The sequence below is a fragment of the Megalopta genalis genome, chromosome 5 (genome assembly GCF_051020955.1).
Source record: "Megalopta genalis isolate 19385.01 chromosome 5, iyMegGena1_principal, whole genome shotgun sequence".
Taxonomy (NCBI): Eukaryota; Metazoa; Arthropoda; class Insecta; order Hymenoptera; family Halictidae; genus Megalopta; species Megalopta genalis.
Genome location: NC_135017.1, coordinates 12,077,938 through 12,098,440, shown reverse-complemented (window position 1 = coordinate 12,098,440; position 20,503 = coordinate 12,077,938). Strand labels below are relative to the sequence as shown.

At 42.7% G+C, this 20,503-nt stretch overlaps 3 protein-coding genes across 8 annotated transcripts; 1 reads left to right on the top strand and 2 right to left on the bottom strand.

The window, feature by feature from the left end:
• Window positions 1–6,188: 6,188 nt before the first annotated feature.
• Window positions 6,189–11,201, bottom strand: LOC117221083 (ubiquitin-conjugating enzyme E2 J2). 3 transcript variants are annotated; one of them, XM_033471736.2, is made up of 5 exons: window positions 11,088–11,201; window positions 10,166–10,578; window positions 9,853–10,087; window positions 9,650–9,778; window positions 6,189–9,570 (listed from the first exon to the last, which is right to left on the bottom strand). In XM_033471736.2, the coding sequence occupies exons 2-5, from the start codon at window positions 10,279–10,281 to the stop codon at window positions 9,358–9,360; spliced, it is 693 nt and encodes a 230-aa protein (XP_033327627.1). In that variant the 5' UTR covers window positions 10,282–10,578; window positions 11,088–11,201; the 3' UTR covers window positions 6,189–9,357. The 3 variants fall into 3 exon arrangements, with proteins under 3 accessions (XP_033327627.1, XP_033327626.1, XP_076377617.1); XM_033471735.2 differs by having other exon boundaries at window positions 11,038–11,166; XM_076521502.1 differs by lacking the exon at window positions 11,088–11,201 and adding an exon at window positions 10,682–10,861.
• A 29-nt stretch (window positions 11,202–11,230) lies between these two features.
• On the top strand, window positions 11,231–13,099 carry Tmem98 (transmembrane protein 98). The gene is made up of 4 exons (XM_033471738.2): window positions 11,231–11,578; window positions 11,651–11,760; window positions 11,838–11,970; window positions 12,032–13,099. Exons 1-4 carry the CDS (start codon window positions 11,420–11,422, stop codon window positions 12,305–12,307), a joined length of 678 nt encoding a protein of 225 aa, XP_033327629.1. The 5' UTR covers window positions 11,231–11,419; the 3' UTR covers window positions 12,308–13,099.
• Window positions 12,455–16,316, bottom strand: LOC117221082 (ATP-binding cassette sub-family F member 2). 4 transcript variants are annotated; one of them, XM_033471731.2, is made up of 6 exons: window positions 16,169–16,316; window positions 15,338–15,531; window positions 14,092–15,275; window positions 13,828–14,019; window positions 13,554–13,757; window positions 12,455–13,481 (listed from the first exon to the last, which is right to left on the bottom strand). In XM_033471731.2, exons 2-6 carry the CDS (start codon window positions 15,513–15,515, stop codon window positions 13,341–13,343), a joined length of 1,899 nt encoding a protein of 632 aa, XP_033327622.1. In that variant the 5' UTR covers window positions 15,516–15,531; window positions 16,169–16,316; the 3' UTR covers window positions 12,455–13,340. The 4 variants fall into 4 exon arrangements, with proteins under 4 accessions (XP_033327622.1, XP_033327625.1, XP_033327624.1 ...); XM_033471734.2 differs by having other exon boundaries at window positions 16,105–16,246; XM_033471733.2 differs by having other exon boundaries at window positions 16,035–16,175.
• Window positions 16,317–20,503: the final 4,187 nt, after the last annotated feature.

Here is a 20,503-nt window from a genome sequence, read left to right as displayed (position 1 = left end):
CCCTCGCGGAACATCCTAAACTGACGTAATTCCATCCCGTGATCCCCGTTGTCATTCGTTGATCGATGCAACGCGGCGGTACAGTGACACGAAAATGCTATCGGAAAATACAGAACGTTCGATCTTTTTTTATCATTCCGAAATTTTTGCCTCTATTTTTTGGACGGATATCAACGGAAATCGGAAATAAATGACTCGTGTTTCAACTTCCATATAAATTGCTACAGCTTTCCGCGAGCTGCGTCGTCGAACAATTTTTTCGATGAGAATGAATTATATAAGGTAAAGGTAGAGATTTCAGGCTTCGAAATGAGTTTAGTCTCGTTGTTCTGCGATTTTTATTCACGAAGTTACAATATTTTGTACATCGTCGATGTTTCGAAGGTTAGAAATTTTTTGTAAAATCTAGAACGAGGATTTCCATCGGCCATATCTTCAAACAATTTTTTTAAAGAAACTGATTAATGGCTTCTGAAAGTAGACACTTCGAGCTTTAAAATGAGCTAAATTCCATCATTGTACGATTTTTTTGCACAAAGTTACAGCTGTTCGAATATCATCAATTTTTCGGAAATTCGAAATTTTGTGTAAAATCTAGAACGAGGATTCCCATCGGTCATATGATCAATCAATTTTTTAAAGAGAAACTGATCAATGGCTTCTGAAAGTAGACACTTCGAGCTTTAAAATGAGCCGAGTTCCATTGCTGTACTATTTTTTTTCACCAAGTTACATCTGTTCGAATATCTTCAATTTTTCGGAAATTCGAAGTTTTGTATGAAATCTAGAACGCGGATTCCCATCAGTCATATCATCAATCAATTTTTTTAAAGAAACTGGTTAATAACTTCTGAAAGTAGATACTTCGAGCTTTAAAATCAGCCAACTTCCATCGTTGTACTATTTTTTTTCACAAGGTTACAGCTGTTCGAATATCATCAATTTTTCGGAAATTCGAAATTTTGTACAAAATCTATAACATGGATTCCCATCGGTCATATCATCAATCAAATTTTTAAAAAGAAACTGATCAACGTCACTTGAAAGTAGACACTTCGGGCTTTAAAATGAGCCAACTTTCATCGTCGTATGATTTTTTTGCACAAAGATATAGCTGTTTGAATATCGACAATTTTTTCGAAAGTTTGAAACTTCAAATCGACGCGTCCTTTCTGCAGCGGGAAATTTGATTGTTCGGAAACGGGCTAGAAAATGTTTCTAGGAATTCAACAATCGATTTTTAATTAGTTTCTTTCGGATTGTATCAATGTTAATAACCGATTGACGATTAAGTGCTGGTAAAAACTGACGTGCGGCAAGAAGTACGAAGGGGGACGTGTTCCTCGGGACAGGTACAGCCTAAATCGAGAGACCGCGTCTGATTTACTGTTTCCTTTAGGGGTGGGGGTGGTCGCCGTACGTCTGGAAATAAAGTTTTAAGGTTCAATTAATCGTGATTGATGGTCGTAACACTTGTTTGGACACGCACTTGGGGAATAAAGTAATTAGAGGGACGGACAAGTATTTTGCCGCGCACTCTTTTAGATCAGGGGTTCTCAGTTTTTAATTTCTTATCAGGATCCGAGCAATCGAAGAAAAAAATAGAAATGTCACTTTCATCTTGTTTATACAAGTCGCTGATAATCAACGCAGTATTAAAAAGTCCATTGTAATTTGAATTTCTATTAAAAATCTATTCATTAACGCTGAAACAACCGAGCCCTAAACAAGGCTAATGTATAGTGTTCCGTAACAATGCCAAAACTGGATTTATTTCAACCTCGCATCATTTATACAATAAACAAATGTACCTAAAAATTTCCCTTAGAAATATTTTGACAATATTAGTAGCCGTAAATGAGTAAACCAGGAACCAGTCATTTTGACTGGAACGGTAGTTCCAGCGTTAAAAATCTATTAAAATTTAAATATCCATTAAAGATTTATAACGTCTCAAATTTCTATTAAAAATCCATTCTCAGGTGACAATTAACCAGATTGCTCCACGAACGACAATTTCGGTAAAATAAACGAAATGAAATAAAGCAGCCGAACAGATTATGATCGATGATTTATCGCCGCCAGAATTATACCGACAGGAAAGTGACAAAATGCAGCATCCCCCCCACTCCACGGCCACCGGATGGTGGCTGCTGGCGATCGCAGTGGATTAACAGTGGAACCGCGATCGTAAACCGGGCCACCGGTAGCTGGAAGACCTGTCGCATTCTCCCATGGTGATCCCAGAAATCTGAGAAACCACCTAAACTAAACATAGCGACCCACCACGCTTCACCGGTTTATTTACGAACGCGGGAATCCGATGGAGGATCCTGGCAGCGCGGCACTCTGCGCGACTGTGCACCGTTTTTTCCATCGTTCGTCCCACGACGTGGCATCTCGTCTTCTTCTAATCCCACGTTGTCCCTTAATCTCCCATCTCCCGCGTCGCGAGGTCCACTAAATCGTGGAAAAATCCAGTAAATCGATCGCGGGATTGGGATCGCTGATTCGAGGGGATCCACGAGATCCCTCGATGCCCATTTCGCTTAATCTCGCCGCGACACGGCCAATTACCGGCCACGATCCACGTCTCAATCGTCGTCGAGTTCGAACGCGCCGGCGATTAACGGAATCTACGCGTCGAAGCGGCGTAGAACAAAGCTCGGAAACGGAGGCTAGGATAACGGCGGAGCGAAACGGGGATAGATAAAGGCACGGAGGACGCAGCGGAAAGGCGTATAACATCTGTTCCCTGTCTTTTCCTACTAAATCACCGCAATTTCTGTCACTCCTTTCGTTTTCCCTCGGAAGATGAATCGTTCGTCGTTAGTGCCAACGACGGCCTCCGCGGATACCCCCTCCTACACACTGCATACAGGGTGAGGCGCATAAATCCTGACCACTGGATGCTACCGTAAACGTCGGTAAGAGCCTTCAGATCCGGCCGTTTCCAATCTTTTTTCTGATAGGCGACGATCGAGGACGCTCGATGGCCGTCTTTCTCGCACGTAAAAGTAGAATTTAAATGCGTAAACATGATCGAGTTTACTTGTACTGAGAAATATTTAACAGCTTTTTATCGATACTAAACGATAAGTGACAGTTTTGCTAGTGTTGTTCATGCTAAAAAATTGTCGACTTCTAAATTTTCGTAAAAATTGCTGATATTCAAACGGCTATAACTTTGTGAAAAAAAATTGTCCAACAATGTAACTTGGCTCATTTTAAAGCTCAAAGTGTCTACTTTCAAAAGCCATTAATCAGTTTCTTTAAAAAAAATTGATTGATGATATGACCGATGGGAATCCTCGTTCTAGATTTTACAAGAAATTTTTAACCTTCGAAACATCGACGATATTCGAAATACTGTAACTTCGTGAATAAAAATCGTACAACAACGAAACTAAACTCATTTTAAAGCCTGAAATCTCTACTTTGTCCCTGTATAATTCATTTTCGTCGAAAAAATTGTTCGATGACATAGCACGCGGGAAGCTGCAACAATTTATATCGGACAAAGTTGAAACGAGTCATTTATGAAATCTTAGAATTAGAAACGGCATACATATCTTTGCGTTGAATAGCCCGGTGCAATACGATGTTGTCGGCGTTCCTTAACATCGTCGGTGTTTACGGAGGAGTTTGCGTGGTTCGCGTGCACTCACAGTGTATGTGCCAGCCATAGGAGCAATCGAATGGCACAGCACTTATTCCCGGGGACCGGGAGAGAGCGAACCGATTTACTCCGGCAGTAAACCGTTCCGCGACGCGGTGCTGTGTGCCACTCCAACGGGACGTAGGTAAATACACGGGAAAACCACCGTGCCCGGTGATGCTCGAACGCCGATGGACGCGGATCAAAATAGAAACCGGCGAAGATCGGCCGGTTGCGGTGTGATTAGCGGATTGAACTGCTCCGGCGCTGGACCGCTGAACTGGGGGGAAGCTACATTTAACCCGAGATGCAACATATGCAAAATACAAAATTACCCGCGACTGACTTTCGTGGACCCGTACAGCTGGGAATAATAACATAGTTACGGTTTACCTATCCGGTATTCTAAGTACTTTACGGTAACATGGACACGAGTTACTCTAAGTTTTTATTTTATTATTTGCACCGTAAGATTGAAATTCAACGTGGGCGCCATGTATAAGATAGGTCATTCGAATCGGCGTCGAATGCACTTTTAATCATCGTTAACTTCGTTAAAATTGAATGACGTTCACAGAACATATGACCAATTTTGTAAAGTAATAAAGTAACTACGCTAATTATGCATTATTCCAAGTTCCATATTCTTTGCATCGTAACTTCGAAATTAAAAAAGAGGGCCACGGGTGAGACAGGCCATTTGAAAGGACATCGAATGCACTTTCAATCACCGTTAGTTTTATTAGAATTCATCGATGTTCGCAAAAGATATGACCGGTTTTGTGGAGCAATAAAGTAGCTACGCTAGTTATGCATTACTCCAAGTTCCATATTCTTTGCATCGTACCTTCGAAATTAAAAAAGGGGGCCACGGGTGAGATAGGCCATTCGAAAGGGCATCGAATGCACTTTCAATCACCGTTAGTTTTATTAGAATTCATCGATGTTCGCAAAAGATATGACCAATTTTGTAAAGTAATAAAGTAACTACGCTAATTATGCATTATTCCAAGTTCCATATTCTTTGCATCGTAACTTCGAAATTAAAAAAGGGGGCCACGGGTAAGACAGGCCATTCGAAAGGGCATTAAATACTCTTTCAATCACCGTTAGTTTTATTAGAATTCATCGAAGTTCGCAAAAGATATGGCCGGTCTTGCGGTACGATGGTACAGGCTTCATTAATGGAATCAGTGTAGCGACCTTTTTCGGGTTTAACGAGCTAGTGTTTCAGGAAATACGCTCCACTGGAAGCCGAAGAGGGGCAGAGAGGTTAGTGGAAGGCGCGTTCCATGGGCGGGACATCGACGAAATTCGGTAGCCGATCTCCGGGGCACGGATACCGGCGTCGGCGTCGGCGGCGGCTAATTAAGCGACGTAATGAGGTCGTCCCCACGAGTTAATTATTTTCTCGGGTATCGTCGACGCGGATGAACGGTCCTCTGCGATCGTAGCTCTCGGCCCCGCGACAGGAAACGGCAACGTAAAATGATTCCCCGAAGCTGTTCCTAACCGATTGACGACATCCTAAATCAGCCCGACGGCGACGCCGCGCGGACGCCGTCGCGGCGCGGGACCAGAAATAATGTATGTATACCGGCGTACCTACCTGTGTAGTAAACACAATTAACCACAATTTACCGCGCGATAAATAAATCATCCGGTTAGCAAATGACCGCGACAGAATAAGACGATTAAGTACAGGGTACAAGCCGCGTTTTAGTTGTTCGAGAACAATGGAAGTCGAAGATCGGAGCAAAAGTGTACGCGCGCGAAAAGATTTCGAAAATTTCAAATTATTTGAAATTTCATTTCCATGCTAATCCATAGAAATTTCTTAATTTTATCAAGATTCGCGAGAGATAAGTATGTATATCGAAATAGTAATCGACGTCAGATAATTTTGCTTTACAAGTTTCATTTAACTGATTAAAATACTGCAATTCTATGAAAATTTTTAGATGTTTTCGGCATCCGTGCTTCCAAAGCAGCTAATTATAAATACACGAACATAGGGGGAGAGGGGGGGGCGGAATTATCTGTGTGCACCCTGTACACTTTTGTTCGTTTACAGAGCGGTTTAGCGTTCCGATTAGTTCTAGATCGTTCGAGTACTTAATTAGGCGAGCACCTGGCAAAGAAAAACGTAGCCGCCGATTCGATAAATCTGTGTCGTGGACATGTGCATCTTATTTTCGCAGGATCTCGTGCGCGACCGGGGTGTCCTGGCGCCTGTGTTGCGATGATTTATTCATCGGGGGGGCGTTCTCCGACCGAAGAAGACCAGAACGGAGGTCGAGATATCGACCGAGGGGTTCGAGAAAACTCGGCGGGCATGGCTTCCTTGTTGTTCCACCGCCGAATAAATTGCTGCTTGCTTCTTTTGCGGCGTGTTTTCCTAGATTAAGGTGCCACAGATCCAGGCAGGAAACTCGGAGGGTTTCGGTTTTTTCGGGGCACGAAATCCCATTCGAGCGGATGCGGTGTCGAGTGGATGGCGGGATGCCGATGATTAAATGTCAAAACTGCGCAAGCTTTCTCATTGGTTTTATTTTCTTTTCGGTCGACACCTTTCGCCGGAAATTTCTCGGCCGGTGAAATTCCGTTACCTAATTGTCGCCGGTGTGGTGTACGCAAGTAGGTAAAAAAAGGGGTACAAAGAAGGCTCGATTCGCGAAGAATGTAACCAGCGCGTTCGCCTAAGTCTCTCTCGCGAGGCCTCCGTGACTCCATGTGACGAATCTCGGTCGTTTTCGGGCGGCCGTCAATTTCGCCCGGGGAATTTGCGCGTCGATTCTCGGCCAGCGACAACAATTGTCTGGAGCGTGAATTACGAAAATTAATCGACGAGGATCGCTCGGAAGTGTGGTAACGGCGGTACAGATGCTCTTTGTTCGGTTTCAGTGGAGAAAAAGATCGGGGCAATCGCGACGAGCACGGTGCCACGAACAAGTAAACAGAGAACCGGTAAGAAAGCTAAAGGCGGCTCCACAGGATGCGTCCTTCCTCCCGAGCGCACTCGGACAAGGGGCCATTCAAAGGAAATTCTAACTGTTTACCGTTGCGGTAAACCGCCGGCTCCCTTTTCCCTTCTTTTTCCCGATCGATAAACGGCGAATCGTTCCTCGATCCCTGTCGCCGTGAAACGCAATCGGAACGGCCACGAATTTACGTTGCATTCGAAGGTGAGTTCTTTGAGGTCACTCAAGGTCGCATGGATCTCAGTGCTCCAACGGCAGAGTTGCGCCAATTCGATTACATTGCATTCAATTTCGCGATCGAATTACATATCGTATTTCGACGATTAGGTTGCCAGGAAAGTCCGTTCCAAATCTGTTACGCGAATTCAACGAACAACAACACTTTCTCGACATTTCCTCTTATTAATTTATTATTTTTTTCATTCGTAACCTTAATTCGATTCGTAATTAACGTTCGTCATTACTTTGTAATTACAATCTGTAATTTAATTTTAGTTCGTAATTTAATTGTGATTCTGCACAACTCTGCTCGCAGCGGTCGCACGCAGCGATGGGTAAAACGTTGTTTCCAAAAGTCCGTAGCAATTTTGATCTAAAATATTTTATTCTTTCATTTATTTTTCATTCAACCCCTAACCGGTAAACCTGGGTCACGAGCAATCCCAGCCTCTCGTTTTCTAGTAAATTTTCCATGTCACGATCGGTTTTGTACACTAACTAAGAATAAAATATCAATGGAGATTTTATCGGGGTCTGTCGTGACCAGAGAATACCAGTCGTTTCTATGAAAATCATTACGTCAGCTACGGGTTAAAAATGCTTGAAACTTTCTATTTGTTGAAACTCTGCTACTTAAAATACTATTCTGCCTAAACTGTACAGAATCAACTATCTCAAATAGTATTTTAAATATCTCTCTCTCTCTCTCTCTCTCTCTCTCTCTCTCGCCGTTTTTTTTACCCATCACTGACGGTACATACATGGTTCACCAATCGTTAAATACTATATACAAAACGAAAGATATCGTTTACAATAATATTTGGTATCTCGTGTTCACACGGTGCCGTTGCTTTCGCCGATGTAAGATCGAGCAACGTTTTTCGGAAGCGAAGTACATAATTTCGATAGAAAACTCGTGAAACGTCAGATTTATTTATCATAAGAACGCTACGCTTCTCTTCTATTGACTTTTGTCGTTTCGCTATTAGAAAGAATTTCGGAACGAAAGGTCGCAGTTTGAAATTCCCGCGCGGCCGCGCGCGAGATTGCCCACACAAGCATTCGAGTGTTCTCAGCGTTTGTGTATCTCGCACTGTTCATTACGCGGTACGCGTCGTATTTACATATTCTCACAGTGAAACAAACGAATTTCACCGTTATACACGCGGCAATAAAAAAAAATACGAAGACGATTAGACGTGCACAACCACTACGATCCACCGAAACGAACTGCGTAGTTATCGTTTTACAAAAATGATGCTCCGTTCGAATTCGAACGGAGAACCGAGGAAATGGCGCGCAAGCTTGCGCGCGGGAAATCAAACGACGTAAACGGAGCATCGTTCAAAAGTCGAAGGAAAAAGAGATTGATTAGTAGAAAATATACAATGTATAGAGAGCTAGAAGAACTATACAATAGCTATTTAACTATAAAAAAGAGAAGTAAACAGTTTTCTTTGTGTACGGAAGTTGTCGATCGTTTAATTCGTAAATAAACGTGAGGCAGTTTCGTATAACGTACGCACGGTGTACATCGGCTTAGAGATTCTACTTCAGTTCTTAACAATAGTGACCAGTTGAAATCAGGATATTTGTGTTCAAATTGTTTATGGAATCGCATGGTGGAAGAACCGATATTAGTTTCGAAGTGACAGTGTCCCGAATCCTGTTCCGGATCCGAAATTGGTTGCTAAGGTTAGCGGCTACTCGGGGTAAGTTTTGCGTTTGTCATTTTTCACTAACTTATCATATGTATTCCCAAGAACGGTGTTGTTCTCTGACGCAAAAGAAAAACTTCGATTGAATTTCATTGGCACGGCAATAGGTTTTGTGCGAACCTTTTCGCGTTTAAGGTTACGGTATACGGTCTCGTGACAAGATCCGTAATAAGTACATGAACAGAATTGAAAATCGATCGATCAAATGGGAAGCCTCTACGATCTTCCTATTCACTTTTCTCACTCTCACTCTTTCTCTCGCTTTCTCGCTACACAGTTGCACATAATTTACCAAGTATCCGCTAATTACTCTTTAGCAAAGAGCTACAGCTTTGGAAGTTTACATGGCAGAACTCGACTCGCTGTCAAATGGTCTCTCAACTTTTAGATAGTGTTAAATTCCCAACGGATACGTCAGAACTTAAGACACTACGCCTTTAACAGTAATGAATTTTTAAACCTTGACTCGGCGTGTTATCTTTTGACTCGGTGTGTTATCACGTTTAAAATTTGCGAATATAGTACAACTCGTATTTTACAGTTAACCTTCGTATATAAATATCTATCAAACACCCACAGCATGCTGATATACACGGAACCGAGAGGTTGTACGGTACTGTGTAGATAAATATAAATAAGCAGGCATTGTCAGATTCTAGAACCCTACATCTCTCCAGTTTAGAACATAAAGTTCCCCAAGATCTGCATGCATTGTTATCACAACTTTCTTCGTTCTCGGATAATTTAGAGAACAAGCAAATGTTTTCTGTACATTTCGAACTTATTCCATGGTGATGCCCCTTAGTACATATTTTACTACAAAAGCGAACACCACAAAGCCTACAATCACGAAGACATTGGTGAGCACTCTGTGCAGGGTGCTCTGTTCTCTTTGCAACTGGTCCTGTATTAAATATGAAACTTCCGATGTCATAGACAGATGCCTCCCTTGCTTCTCCAATTCTTTCCTATGCTTCAGTTCTGCTTTTATCACCTGCACACACACACACACAACACGTGAATCTCCAATTACCAAGTCTACGAAGAAATAAATAATTACATTAGGCAATTACCTCGACAGTGTCTGGAAAGAGTTCACAGAACATCTTGTCCATCAGGTTGTACTCCAAACTTTGTACAGCCAGTAGTTTCTTCTCATGATCTGTTGTGATGATACTACCCCAAGTTGGACTTTGCTCGATCTGTTATTACGATGATCATTATTAAACATTAAATTATAATTATACATCTTACTCAAGGATGATGGATTATATACCATAAAACTAAGCAATCCAATGAGGATAGTAGACACATTCCACGCAGGGTTCCAGGTGTCAGGATGGAAGTCAGATATGGATAGACATAATTTCTTGTTGACCTTAAATCTGCCATTTGGAGTATTCATGTATATGCTGGGTGGTTGAAACGGATATTCTACAGGGAATATCAACTTCCCATGATAAAATCCCCCTTCATATGGAGTTTTCTCTGGACCCTTCACCACATAATGCCTACAAAAACATTGCATCATGTTCAACACCATTTTGCACCACTATAAACAATTAGTTACTCCAATATTGGACGTGGACCATTCTAGTATATTTGTGGGCACAGGTTCTGCTAGCACATAGGGCACAGGGTCCTTTTTCAAACGCAGATAATCCTGTTTCAGTATAGCTGTTGCACTGTTTGTTTTTCTGTTCATATTGACTTCAGGAATTCTTGTAAATATCTATCAAGGTACTTTTAAGGCAACGTTCTCCGTCCGAAGGTCCTTCAGTCTAATAGCTAGTCCACGCAGCTGAGGATTATCACGTGGAAACTCGTATCTTCGAGTTTTCTTCACAAACGATCAAGGTTAGAAAATTGTACGGTCGGTTACGCGGAAATAGTAGGGCCACCCTTTGCAGACCACGCCGATGAAGGTTATCGCTTAGGTCGAATTCGTCGCAGGAATCAAAGAATTTCACAAACAAACCAATTCCGCCATTCGTCAGCCCACCTACCGAATAATCGCAAATGACACTAATTTTGACAGCGAATCCTCCCGACGGAAAACATAAGACTATGAAATGCTACTGAAACGTCGCGAATCTCAGTGTTACCAAGTTCGTCTGACGGGAACCGATTAAGTTACAATAACGCGGAAGAACGGCATGAATGATTTATTATATCATTGTCATTTCACTCCATCGTGATTCTGGCGAGAAAATCCGCATATTGCAATCGGTTTCTGAACAAATACCGTCACAGAATGTCAATATTTAATGGAATCCGAGTACGCATGACTGTTTGTTGAAATCACGAATAAACAGCCGTACGAATAAAACTGTGTTTGTTAATAATCATACTTTTCATCGGTACCGATAGCTAGTATATCTTGGATGTCCCTAGACAATGATATTTATAACAAATAAGATCCTCGAGATACGTGTGCACACATCTGGTAAAGAGTATTTACATGATTTCGACTCTAGCCTTCCCGATTTTGGCCCTAAACAACGGTTTTACCCTCGTAATTTGCGAAATTCTCGGCTGTCCGTGCGTTAGTTATAGTCAACGAACGACGGAAGACACGCTACAGCACGTTAATTACGTAATTTGACGGTGGTTGCGAAGACGCAATGAAAATTTACTCGTTGATGAATGGAGCTTAAGATTCGTGACAGTCTCCGCCTCCCACCGACGGTACCGACCATCACCGGGAAACTCGATGCTGTTGTTGACATTTTAGACAGTGGAGACATACTTCGAACAACATTCATGAACAATTTTATAAAGTTGTACGGTCTTTTTAAACATACGCTGCAATAAAATCGTTTCAATTCGCGAAACTCATCTAAATGATGAGTTCTCCTGTATCCATAAGCAACACTGGGCCTATAGCAGGTGCTTCTGGTATGGAAACAGTGGTGGCTGTGGCCCTTGGTGCACTTGCTGCTGTTTTTCTTGGTGCACTGTTAGTGTTGCTTGTCCTTTGCAAAAGACAACGATGTTATTATGTAAGTTAAACAATAATCTTCGCCGTGACTGCTATACAAAATGGTGTCAACACTCCTGAATCATAATTTCAGAATCAGAAAGATTCTCCAGACTTGAGTTCTGACTTGTTAGAGGGGGAGAACTTCTCTGGCTTAGGCTTGGACGCGTGGGAGAGTGAGGAATGGTTGGCTGGTGCAGAGAGGTACTTAGTATATTTAAATAAAACTTTGAGATCATTGAAAACCAGCTGTTGTTTTCAAATTCATGTGGATTCTACAGGTGGGTTGACGATGCAACTGGGTTGGCTCCCTTGTGCATTGCTGTGTTGCGATCATGTCATGCACTGGCTTCTAGTCTCACTGCCATTGCAGGGACAGTGAACAGTAACACGGTTCCACTTGAGATCGTGGATGTAAGTGACTATTTCTTGTTGCTGTTAGCCTTAGGCTACGATACAAAGTTTCTGTAAACAGGTTGCCAGACGAATTCCTCCTCGTGTGGATGATGTGGTGAGAAGCTTGTACCCTCCACTGGATGCTAGACTCCTGGAAGCCAGGGTAGCAGCACTAGTGTTGGCTGTCACGCATTTAGCGTTGGTTACCAAGCACGGAGTGTCGAAAAGCCATGCTAGGAAATTAGCATTTATTGATCAAGCTTTGAGCGATATGGATTCCCATTTGTCGATTTTACGAAATGCCGCGTTGGCGCAGGAGGTGGCATGCTCCGTGCCCGCCTCGACTCCCGTCTAAGTAGTTTTAACTTTTAACGATATTTTTCTATCTCACGCGGTTTTGGGTCCAAATAACTACGTTTTCCACGAAGATCTGAGATTTATAAGTACACGTACGAGGTACATACTACTAGAAAGAAAGAGAGAGAGAGAGAGAGAAAGAGAGTTGCATTTCTATACTTGTCTTTTATTATGTCAAGGTTCAAAACCTAGCGGTGCAAGTTTCGAGTTACTCTACCGACAATATTCAGTGCTTTACATTTCGTCTACTTATAGTTATTATAAAAATGCATACATTACTTTCACGATGTATTAAAAAATATTGTGAGATATACATATATATTTTAAACATTTTTACGACGAAAGAACACCAGAGGTAATGTCTTGTGATATGGATATATTAATGCGCAGAGAGAATTTTTAGTCTTCCAGTTGTTTGCGACACTGTATCAGAGTATTTATGTATATCCGAGATAAACAAATTCTATCTCGCGGACCATGTGTCATCGTCAATTCTATTAAGTATTTATAAGTGTTTGTACACGTATATTTTGTACGGCTATATTGAGAATCAAATGAATTTTTATAGTTGAGTAGAACTTTATATAATAAAGCTGAATCGTAAGACAGAAAAAAAATAGAAAAGAAAGACGAGCGGAGCATTCGTAGTGTTTCAATAATATTTAAACGTGTTTTATTCTTGTAATATTCTGTAGTAATCTATATATATAGAAAGATTATATATATAGATGTATGTATGTATATATATATATCCAATTTATATTTCTCGCAATACATTATTGATATCGGATCCCTAGATTATTTGCATGGCGTACGCACCATGGATCAATCTTGCAGGTTGTCACAGAGTAATTCGCTTTATCATTTAAATAAATTAACTAATAATCCACGGCACACTGTAAAACGCTACACAGCAGCGCAGTGTCGGCACCGGGCACAAAGAAATGTCCAAAAATATATAGGAGTCACGGGAAGGTTCCTATAGTAGAGGAAAAATATGCTGGAGAATGAACTCGGTCATCGTGTGTACATTATTTGCTTCTGTGCAGCTCCTTCTGCCTTTTGGAGTTATCACTGAGAACCTTAGATTTGAGATGCTCCTTGTAGTCCAAAATATTTCCGCTCCATTTTGTGATCGTGCCATTTTCGCAAACCCAGATCTCCTCTGCCACCTAACAGTCGAAATAAATCGTCAGTCTCGTCCTTCGAACGACCTTGAAGCATCTATATCATGATAGATATACCTGATTGATCAATCTGAAGTCGTGAGACACGAGCACCATTCCGCCATCGAAATCGTTAATTGCATCAGCCAATGCGTCGATGGTCTCCATGTCCAAGTGATTCGTCGGTTCGTCCAGAAGAAGCAGATGAGGTACTTGCCAGGCCAACCATGCAAACACGACTCTACAACGTTGTCCATCAGACAACTGTCGTATAGGACACACCTGGAATACCAAAGTAAAACATTCAACAATATTTTCACCATTTTGTTACCATCGTATTTCAAGACCGTACCTGTTGGCGACCGGTTAGCCCGTAACGACCGATGATCTTTCTCATCTCCTCGCGCTCTTTAACGTCCGGGAAGGCCTTCATCATGTAGTCCAAAGGCGATATATCCAGATCCAACAGTTCATGCAGATGCTGATGATATCTGGCTATCCGAAGATGGCTGTTCTTGCGGATCATGCCGCTGGTTGGAACCAACTGTAATTTTGCATCGACATTTCGATATTGACCGACCGAATTTCAATTACTAACTGATCTTAGGATACTTACATCTCCATACAACAATTTTAAAAGAGTACTCTTGCCAGCACCATTAGGTCCGACCAACGCTATCCTGGTGTCCAGGTCGATACCAAACTCCAGGTTTTTGTAGATCCACGGCGAGTCCTCGTTATAACGGAAACTAACGTTCTGTACCATTATGACTGGGGGCGGAATGGTTCCGCAAGAGGGGAAGTAGAAATTTAATACTTTGTCGTTGACCACTTTCTCTGTGAGTCCTTGCGCTACCATTTTCGCTAGAGTCTTTTCTTTAGATTGAGCTTGCCTGGCCAACTTGGCGGAGCCGTGACCGAATCGCGCAATGTAGTTCCTCATGTGCGCGATTTGATCCTGCTCCCAGTTGTACTGTTTCGCTTGGTTTTCTAACAACTCCATTCGCGTCTTCACGAACGCTTCGTAGTTTCCTGTGTAATACTTTAGTTGCTTTTTGTTCACATGAATGATATTTGTACAAATGCCGTTGAGGAAGTCTTGCGAGTGGGAGATGATCACGAGAATTCTTTTGTACGTTTTCAACTCCTCCTCCAGCCACACACAAGCGTCGAGATCCAAGTGATTTGTAGGCTCATCGAGCAACAATAAATGAGGCTTCACGTACAGCGCTCTCGCGAGAGCGATTCTCATCCGCCAACCACCGGAGAAGTCTTTGGTCGGCGTTCGCTGCATCTTCGCCGTGAAACCCAAACCGTGTAGAATGTGTGCAGCGCGTGCTTCTGCCGTATCAGCAGCCATGTCCTCTAATCTCTCGTAGACGTCCATCAGCTGTTCCTGAGCATCCTCCTCGTCGCACTGCATCAGCTCCTCAGCTAGTTTCTCTAACCGGACACGCTCCTCGTCCACTTCCATCACACACTCTAAAGCAGTTTTATTACTTGCAGGCATTTCTCTAGTCAGATGAAAGATATCGATCTGGTCAGGAATAGGAACTTCTCTGTTTCCAAGTACAGCCAGTAAAGTGGATTTTCCAGATCCATTGAGACCGAGCAAACCGTATCGTCTGCCACAGTTTAATTCGAGCATAGTGTCTTGCAATAGTTCACAGCCATGAAAGGTTATAGAAAAGTTAGATATCTTTATATCACGGCTACGTGGGTGTGAAGCCAGTGATCCTGTACACGAGCGTGCCTCGGCATTGAGTCTGGCATCTGCCTCCAGCTTGAGACACAGGGCCTCTGTAAAATGCAATTAAAAATTTATACTGTTCTGTCAAAAACAGGATATATTCTCGTCTTACCTTCAACACTGATGGGGGTCCCATTGGTTCCATTCTCAATGACAGAGTCAGGACTTCCTTCCTTGCCATCATCTGAGCCCTTTGTTTGATTCGGCTGTGACGGCTTCTTTTTGGTCTGCCTAGCCTTAGCAGCCTCCTTCTTTTTCTGCTGTTGCTTCTTCTTCGCGTCGGATGGCATTGTGAACCTCGAGAAGCTGCACAGGAGGATATACGCGTTACGTAAGCTTCAGGTTAGGAACTAGATAGCACGTGCGTGCAGAGGACAGACCGCGAGGTTGCAACGTTGAATTTGAAAATTCGAAAACTCTATATCACCGTAAACGGTTCGTTACACGAGCTGACCGTGGGGAGTGTGTACACGCGTGTACGTGTATAAGAGAGAAAGAGAGAAAGGGAGAGAGAGAGAGTGAGTGAGAGAGTGAGTGAGAGAGAGAGAGAGAGAGAGAGAAAGAAAGAGAGAGAGAGAGAGAGAGAGAGAGAGAGAGAGAGAGTGAGGGGACCACAAAGTAGAGCGACAGAAAGGCAAGAGGATAGAGAGGAAGGGTACAAGCCAAACGGATTGTATAGCTCTCCTCCAGCTTCAAAAATCAATTGATTCGGCAGTGCACACGAATTTGAAACTGCACCACCCCGAAGAACCAAAACCAGCCGTGGAATTAACAGAGAGATGATTGCAGAGGCAAAATTTACGAAATACCTTCAATTTGTACTAAAGAAAATTCGTGTTCACTCTGTCGTCGAATCACTTTGAAAATTGATCGACCTACGTATCGCTGGGCGTCCCTGTTCTTCTCTGTCTCGCCTAATCACGAAGTAACCCTCAGAAATTACCTAGTTGTGCGCCAAAAATCGAACAGTCCGTGCAACTCGCGAACACACGTGTATGGATAAAGGCAAAGCCGTCAAAACGACAACGGTTGTCAGCACGTTTCATAGATGTCACCACAGGACCAGTGGAAAATTTTCGGAATTACTGTATGGGACTTAATTAAAGTCCTGTCGGAAATGATCGTGGTCGAACAACGTATACATATATTTTCGAATAATACCGAATTTTCAAGGAACTTCAACGATGTCTCTTGAATGATTTCTATTGTTTAAGTCCAATAGACATTTGTGGAGAACAAATGTAGTCGTTGCAAACGTGCCGTTACGTTCGCGATTGATCATCCCACGTACTTTTCTATCTACATATAGTCATGCCTCGGCATAGTAAGCAATTCTGCTTCACCATGGCTGTAAGCATTTTTATCCCCACCATTTTAAGGCGCATCCAGGCCCGCGCAGTTGCTTTAGAAGGAGAAAGGGGGATGATCGTGAGAGACAGAACGAAACCAGTGGGCTCTATGTGTGCGTCCACACGGACGCATACTGAAACCGGTGGCGCGACATTCGACTTGTACTTTTCGGAAACCCGTAAGCTACATTTTAAATAATACTTTCTAGATTATGAATCTACAGAATTTTGTTAATACTGCCATCCCAGTACTTGTCAACTGTGACGGGCAGCAATCAGTGCTCTGCTGTATGAGAAGGATTTTCGAAAGCAACGAATAATTTCGCAATTTTAGAGTAAATTAGATGGAATAGTTTGTGTTCGAATAAATAGATAGAATAGTTCGACCGAATAAATAGACGGAACATAATGAATATCAATGAAATTCAATAAAAATCGTAACTTTCCAAACTTGAACATTTTGAGGTTCCCATTTTCGCTAATAAAAATTACTTGTCTTCGTTGCAAACGAATATATTTAATATCTTCACACATCGCCTAATCGATCTCACGAGATTTGCATTGACGGGAAACAATGGTGCATAATGGCTATTATCGAAACACCTTACAATTTTTATGTTGCAAACCCTGTTTCAGAAATTGCATTGTTCGTTCTTTTGTAACGTCTGACTAAGTTCACAGAATGACGAAGAATCATTAGATTAATGATTCAGCTAGGGCACAATGTCTAGGTACTGCGGTGGAACAACTGCTTCGAACCGCATTCAGCCACGTTGTAGCTGTTCCCCCCATTAACATTTCAAACGTGGATCATTTCAGATGCTGCAACAATAAACGCAATTGGTGACCGGTGCGATTAGTGTGCCCAATGTTGTTCGTAAAACAGGTACTACAATTTCCAAATACATAATGGCCATATTGTGTTGCACTTAAATATGGAAGCTCTAGGTTAGGTTGCAAACTTCAAGTACCATAAGGTTCATCCTTATCTCTACGCTATTTAGTCCGACTTCTCACGTGGATATGTTGTTTCCCATGGTGTCAAACGATCCTTTGCCGCTACTCGACAGTTCCCACCGTTTTCAAATGAGATATTTTCATAGAAATAAATCATCGATTTCATCCGTTGGGTTGGTCAGCTATCAGAGCTTAGAATGATATGCCAAAAATACTTGTAATTTCGTCGAGATAAAGCGGAACATTCGACGAAAAATATAGAAAATTGCTAATAAATAAAACCGATTCGACGGGTTTGCCGTCGAAGGGGTGGATGATGGAAAGACGAAGGACTCCGCGGTAGCCGGGGTCGCTGAAAATGATTGAAGGCTCGCAGGTAAATTAAGGCCAAAGAATCGCATTCCTCGCCGGCGGGGTTACGCGGCGCGGTTCGAACGGCCGAGAGTGCCGGTTAAAGAAGCGTGTTCTGATGAATGAACGAATGGATAAACGACCGCGGTAGGGGGTGGTTAAAAGAAGAGACGGACTTGCGCCCGTGCGGATCCGAAGTCTGCTGGTTCGGCGGTGAGGGTAAGGATGGCGTAGAGACCAGAGCGGACCGTGCGGCAAGGGGTTCAGAGGGGTTCGCGGGGACGCCGGTGGTGAACAGGGGAGTGGGGCGCTGGCTTAATTGCACCGCATCACAGAACGTAGTATTTCGTAGTACGTGGTGGTGGGGGTGTAATGCGTCCTCGTCCTCGTCGGCGGCGTCGTTATTCGTATGTAAGCTGCACGCTCACCGCCATCGACGTATGCGTACCAGTGACGTACCCACCGCGGGCCCACGGGTGCGCCACTTTTAACCCCTTAACACTAAACACCGCCGGTGTCGAATGACCGGCTTCATATTTTATATTTTATAATCGTCGCAGTCGTAACACCGCTGCCATTAAAAATTGTTGAATGGGTTTCTTTGAATTGAAATATCGTCAGCAGTTTAAATAAATTCAATCTTGACATTTTTATAGGGCAACGGTGTTGGACTTCGGCACGTTTAGTATTAACCCCCTGCACCTGTTTCTCTATTTTAACCCTGTAACTACAGGCTGCTGCAAATGCATTTCCTATGCACCTTAATCCTTACGTCAATAACTGGGTACCCTTTTGCACATTCTCCTTAAAATATTATTCGCTCTATGTGATATATTTCAATAGGAAAGAGTGCAGGAAGGTGTAAAAATTCGCTGAACTGTTAATAAAAGTATTTTATGGCGACAATGGATATAAAATAAATACGAGCGAATGTTTGTATAATTATATGCAAATTTCATGGAACGGTAACGCGACATAGGAGCTGATCCACAGGAATGCATGAACATTCGTGGCGAAATAGCGGGGGTGGGGTAAACTAAAGGTCCTTTCTATTATTTCGTCCTTGAAACCAGAGGCAGTCGACCGGTTTAATTGAAAAGGTCGCAGGATCGCGATGATCGCGCTTTGAGTAGGTGTTTTAGTATTCTGGAAGGTGTCACTCGGTGTTCCTAATTTTGGACAGTGTACTCTCGAGGCGACTTTTGTTAGCCGCTAGTAGGGGTCGGAATCAGCGGAGCGACGATAATACGAACCAATCGGCAGGACGTACGACACCGAGCAAATAATCGATCGATCGAGACGTTTGACACACTTTTCCAGGCGGACAACGATTAATTTTCGACGGCGCAGAACTCTGTGCCTGGATTTTTTCGTCGAAGTAGCCCCGGCCAATGCATGCTCGGCCACACATGTGTATCCTGATCCGTGATTGACCCAATATTTATGGCATATAATATTTCTTCTATCGCGCGTTCTTTTATGTACAGCCTTATCTCGAACATCGATGTCTCTAAATTACCGTGCATTAATCAACAATTTACGATATCCTGTTAGCGTGCAGTGGAAATCCGCTGTCAAAAATAAAAATTTCTTCTTTAACCTTTCTGCTAACTGGTCAACCTGTTGGCTTGTTGCAACCTTTTTGCAAGCTGTGTATGTTTTTATTATACTGTAATATAATTATATTGTATTCTATTCTATTTCTACTCTATTCTATTTTTAGTCTATTTCTATTCTATTCTATTTTTATTCTATTTCTATTCTATTCTATTTTTAGTCTATTTTTATTCTATTCTATTTTTATTCTATTTCTATTCTATTCTATTCCATTCTATTCTATTCTATTCTACTCTGCTCTATTCTATTTCTATTCTATTTCTATTCTATTTCCATTCTATTATACTGTACATGTTTTTTATCTTCTTCGTATTTTGCTTAAGTGCAACACTTTTACGAAATATCTAGTTTAATAAAGAATAACAAAGCACATATCCTTCTTAACCACTTAGCTGTCTTTAATTAGTACACTCGTCGCAAGGACCGGTTAAATATGGTTCTCAGTGTTAGTAATTAAACTGTTTAGTATGTAGGCGTGGAGCAGTATAACATTATAAGATAGCGGAGACAGTTGGCCAAAGATCAGGATGACCATTTTCCCGGCTGAATAGGGGCTATTAGGTTGAGAGCCGCTGCGCACTGTTTCATTGACAGTCGGCCGAGCAGGTGCAAAGATGGAGCAGTTTAGAGGAGCGAGGGGTGGACGTTAGAAATAATGATCGCGTCTGCCCCCTAATTTCCGCGGAGCCCTAGGGGATGCTAATCGAAAGTTGCACGGGGCTATTGCGGAAGTTCCAGCGTAATGGCGGGCACGGTGCGTCGCGGCGGCCTTACGGATAACACGTCCTCCCGGCGCCTTTTCGCCGGGAACGATGTCTTTCGTCCCGATTTCGGGTTAACTCGCCTCGTTAACGCAACGCGACACCCATGCCCGCCGCCGCCGCCCGGGCACACATCACCGGCGAGGAATTAATAATTTGCCGGCGGATGCCGGGCCCGGACCTGCCACTCGACCTGGAGTACGACAGCTGCGATTGGACGGCATTTGAATGAACGCCATCCGG

Bases quoted from the DNA above. Each gene is read 5' to 3' on its own strand.
- LOC117221082 (XM_033471731.2), bottom strand. From the start codon at position 15,515: ATGCCATCCGACGCGAAGAAGAAGCAACAGCAGAAAAAGAAGGAGGCT. The intron at 15,276-15,337 runs GTAAGACGAGAA...TGCATTTTACAG, and splicing joins GACCCCCATCAGTGTTGAAG to AGGCCCTGTGTCTCAAGCTG. The intron at 14,020-14,091 runs GTAAGTATCCTA...GCAAAATTACAG, and splicing joins TAAAATTGTTGTATGGAGAT to TTGGTTCCAACCAGCGGCAT.
- LOC117221083 (XM_033471736.2), bottom strand. From the start codon at position 10,281: ATGAACAGAAAAACAAACAGTGCAACAGCTATACTGAAACAGGATTAT. The intron at 10,088-10,165 runs GTCCACGTCCAA...ATGTTTTTGTAG, and splicing joins CCCACAAATATACTAGAATG to GCATTATGTGGTGAAGGGTC. The intron at 9,779-9,852 runs GTATATAATCCA...TCGTAATAACAG, and splicing joins TTGGATTGCTTAGTTTTATG to ATCGAGCAAAGTCCAACTTG.
- Tmem98 (XM_033471738.2), top strand. From the start codon at position 11,420: ATGATGAGTTCTCCTGTATCCATAAGCAACACTGGGCCTATAGCAGGT. The intron at 11,579-11,650 runs GTAAGTTAAACA...TCATAATTTCAG, and splicing joins AAAGACAACGATGTTATTAT to AATCAGAAAGATTCTCCAGA. The intron at 11,761-11,837 runs GTACTTAGTATA...TGGATTCTACAG, and splicing joins TGGTTGGCTGGTGCAGAGAG to GTGGGTTGACGATGCAACTG.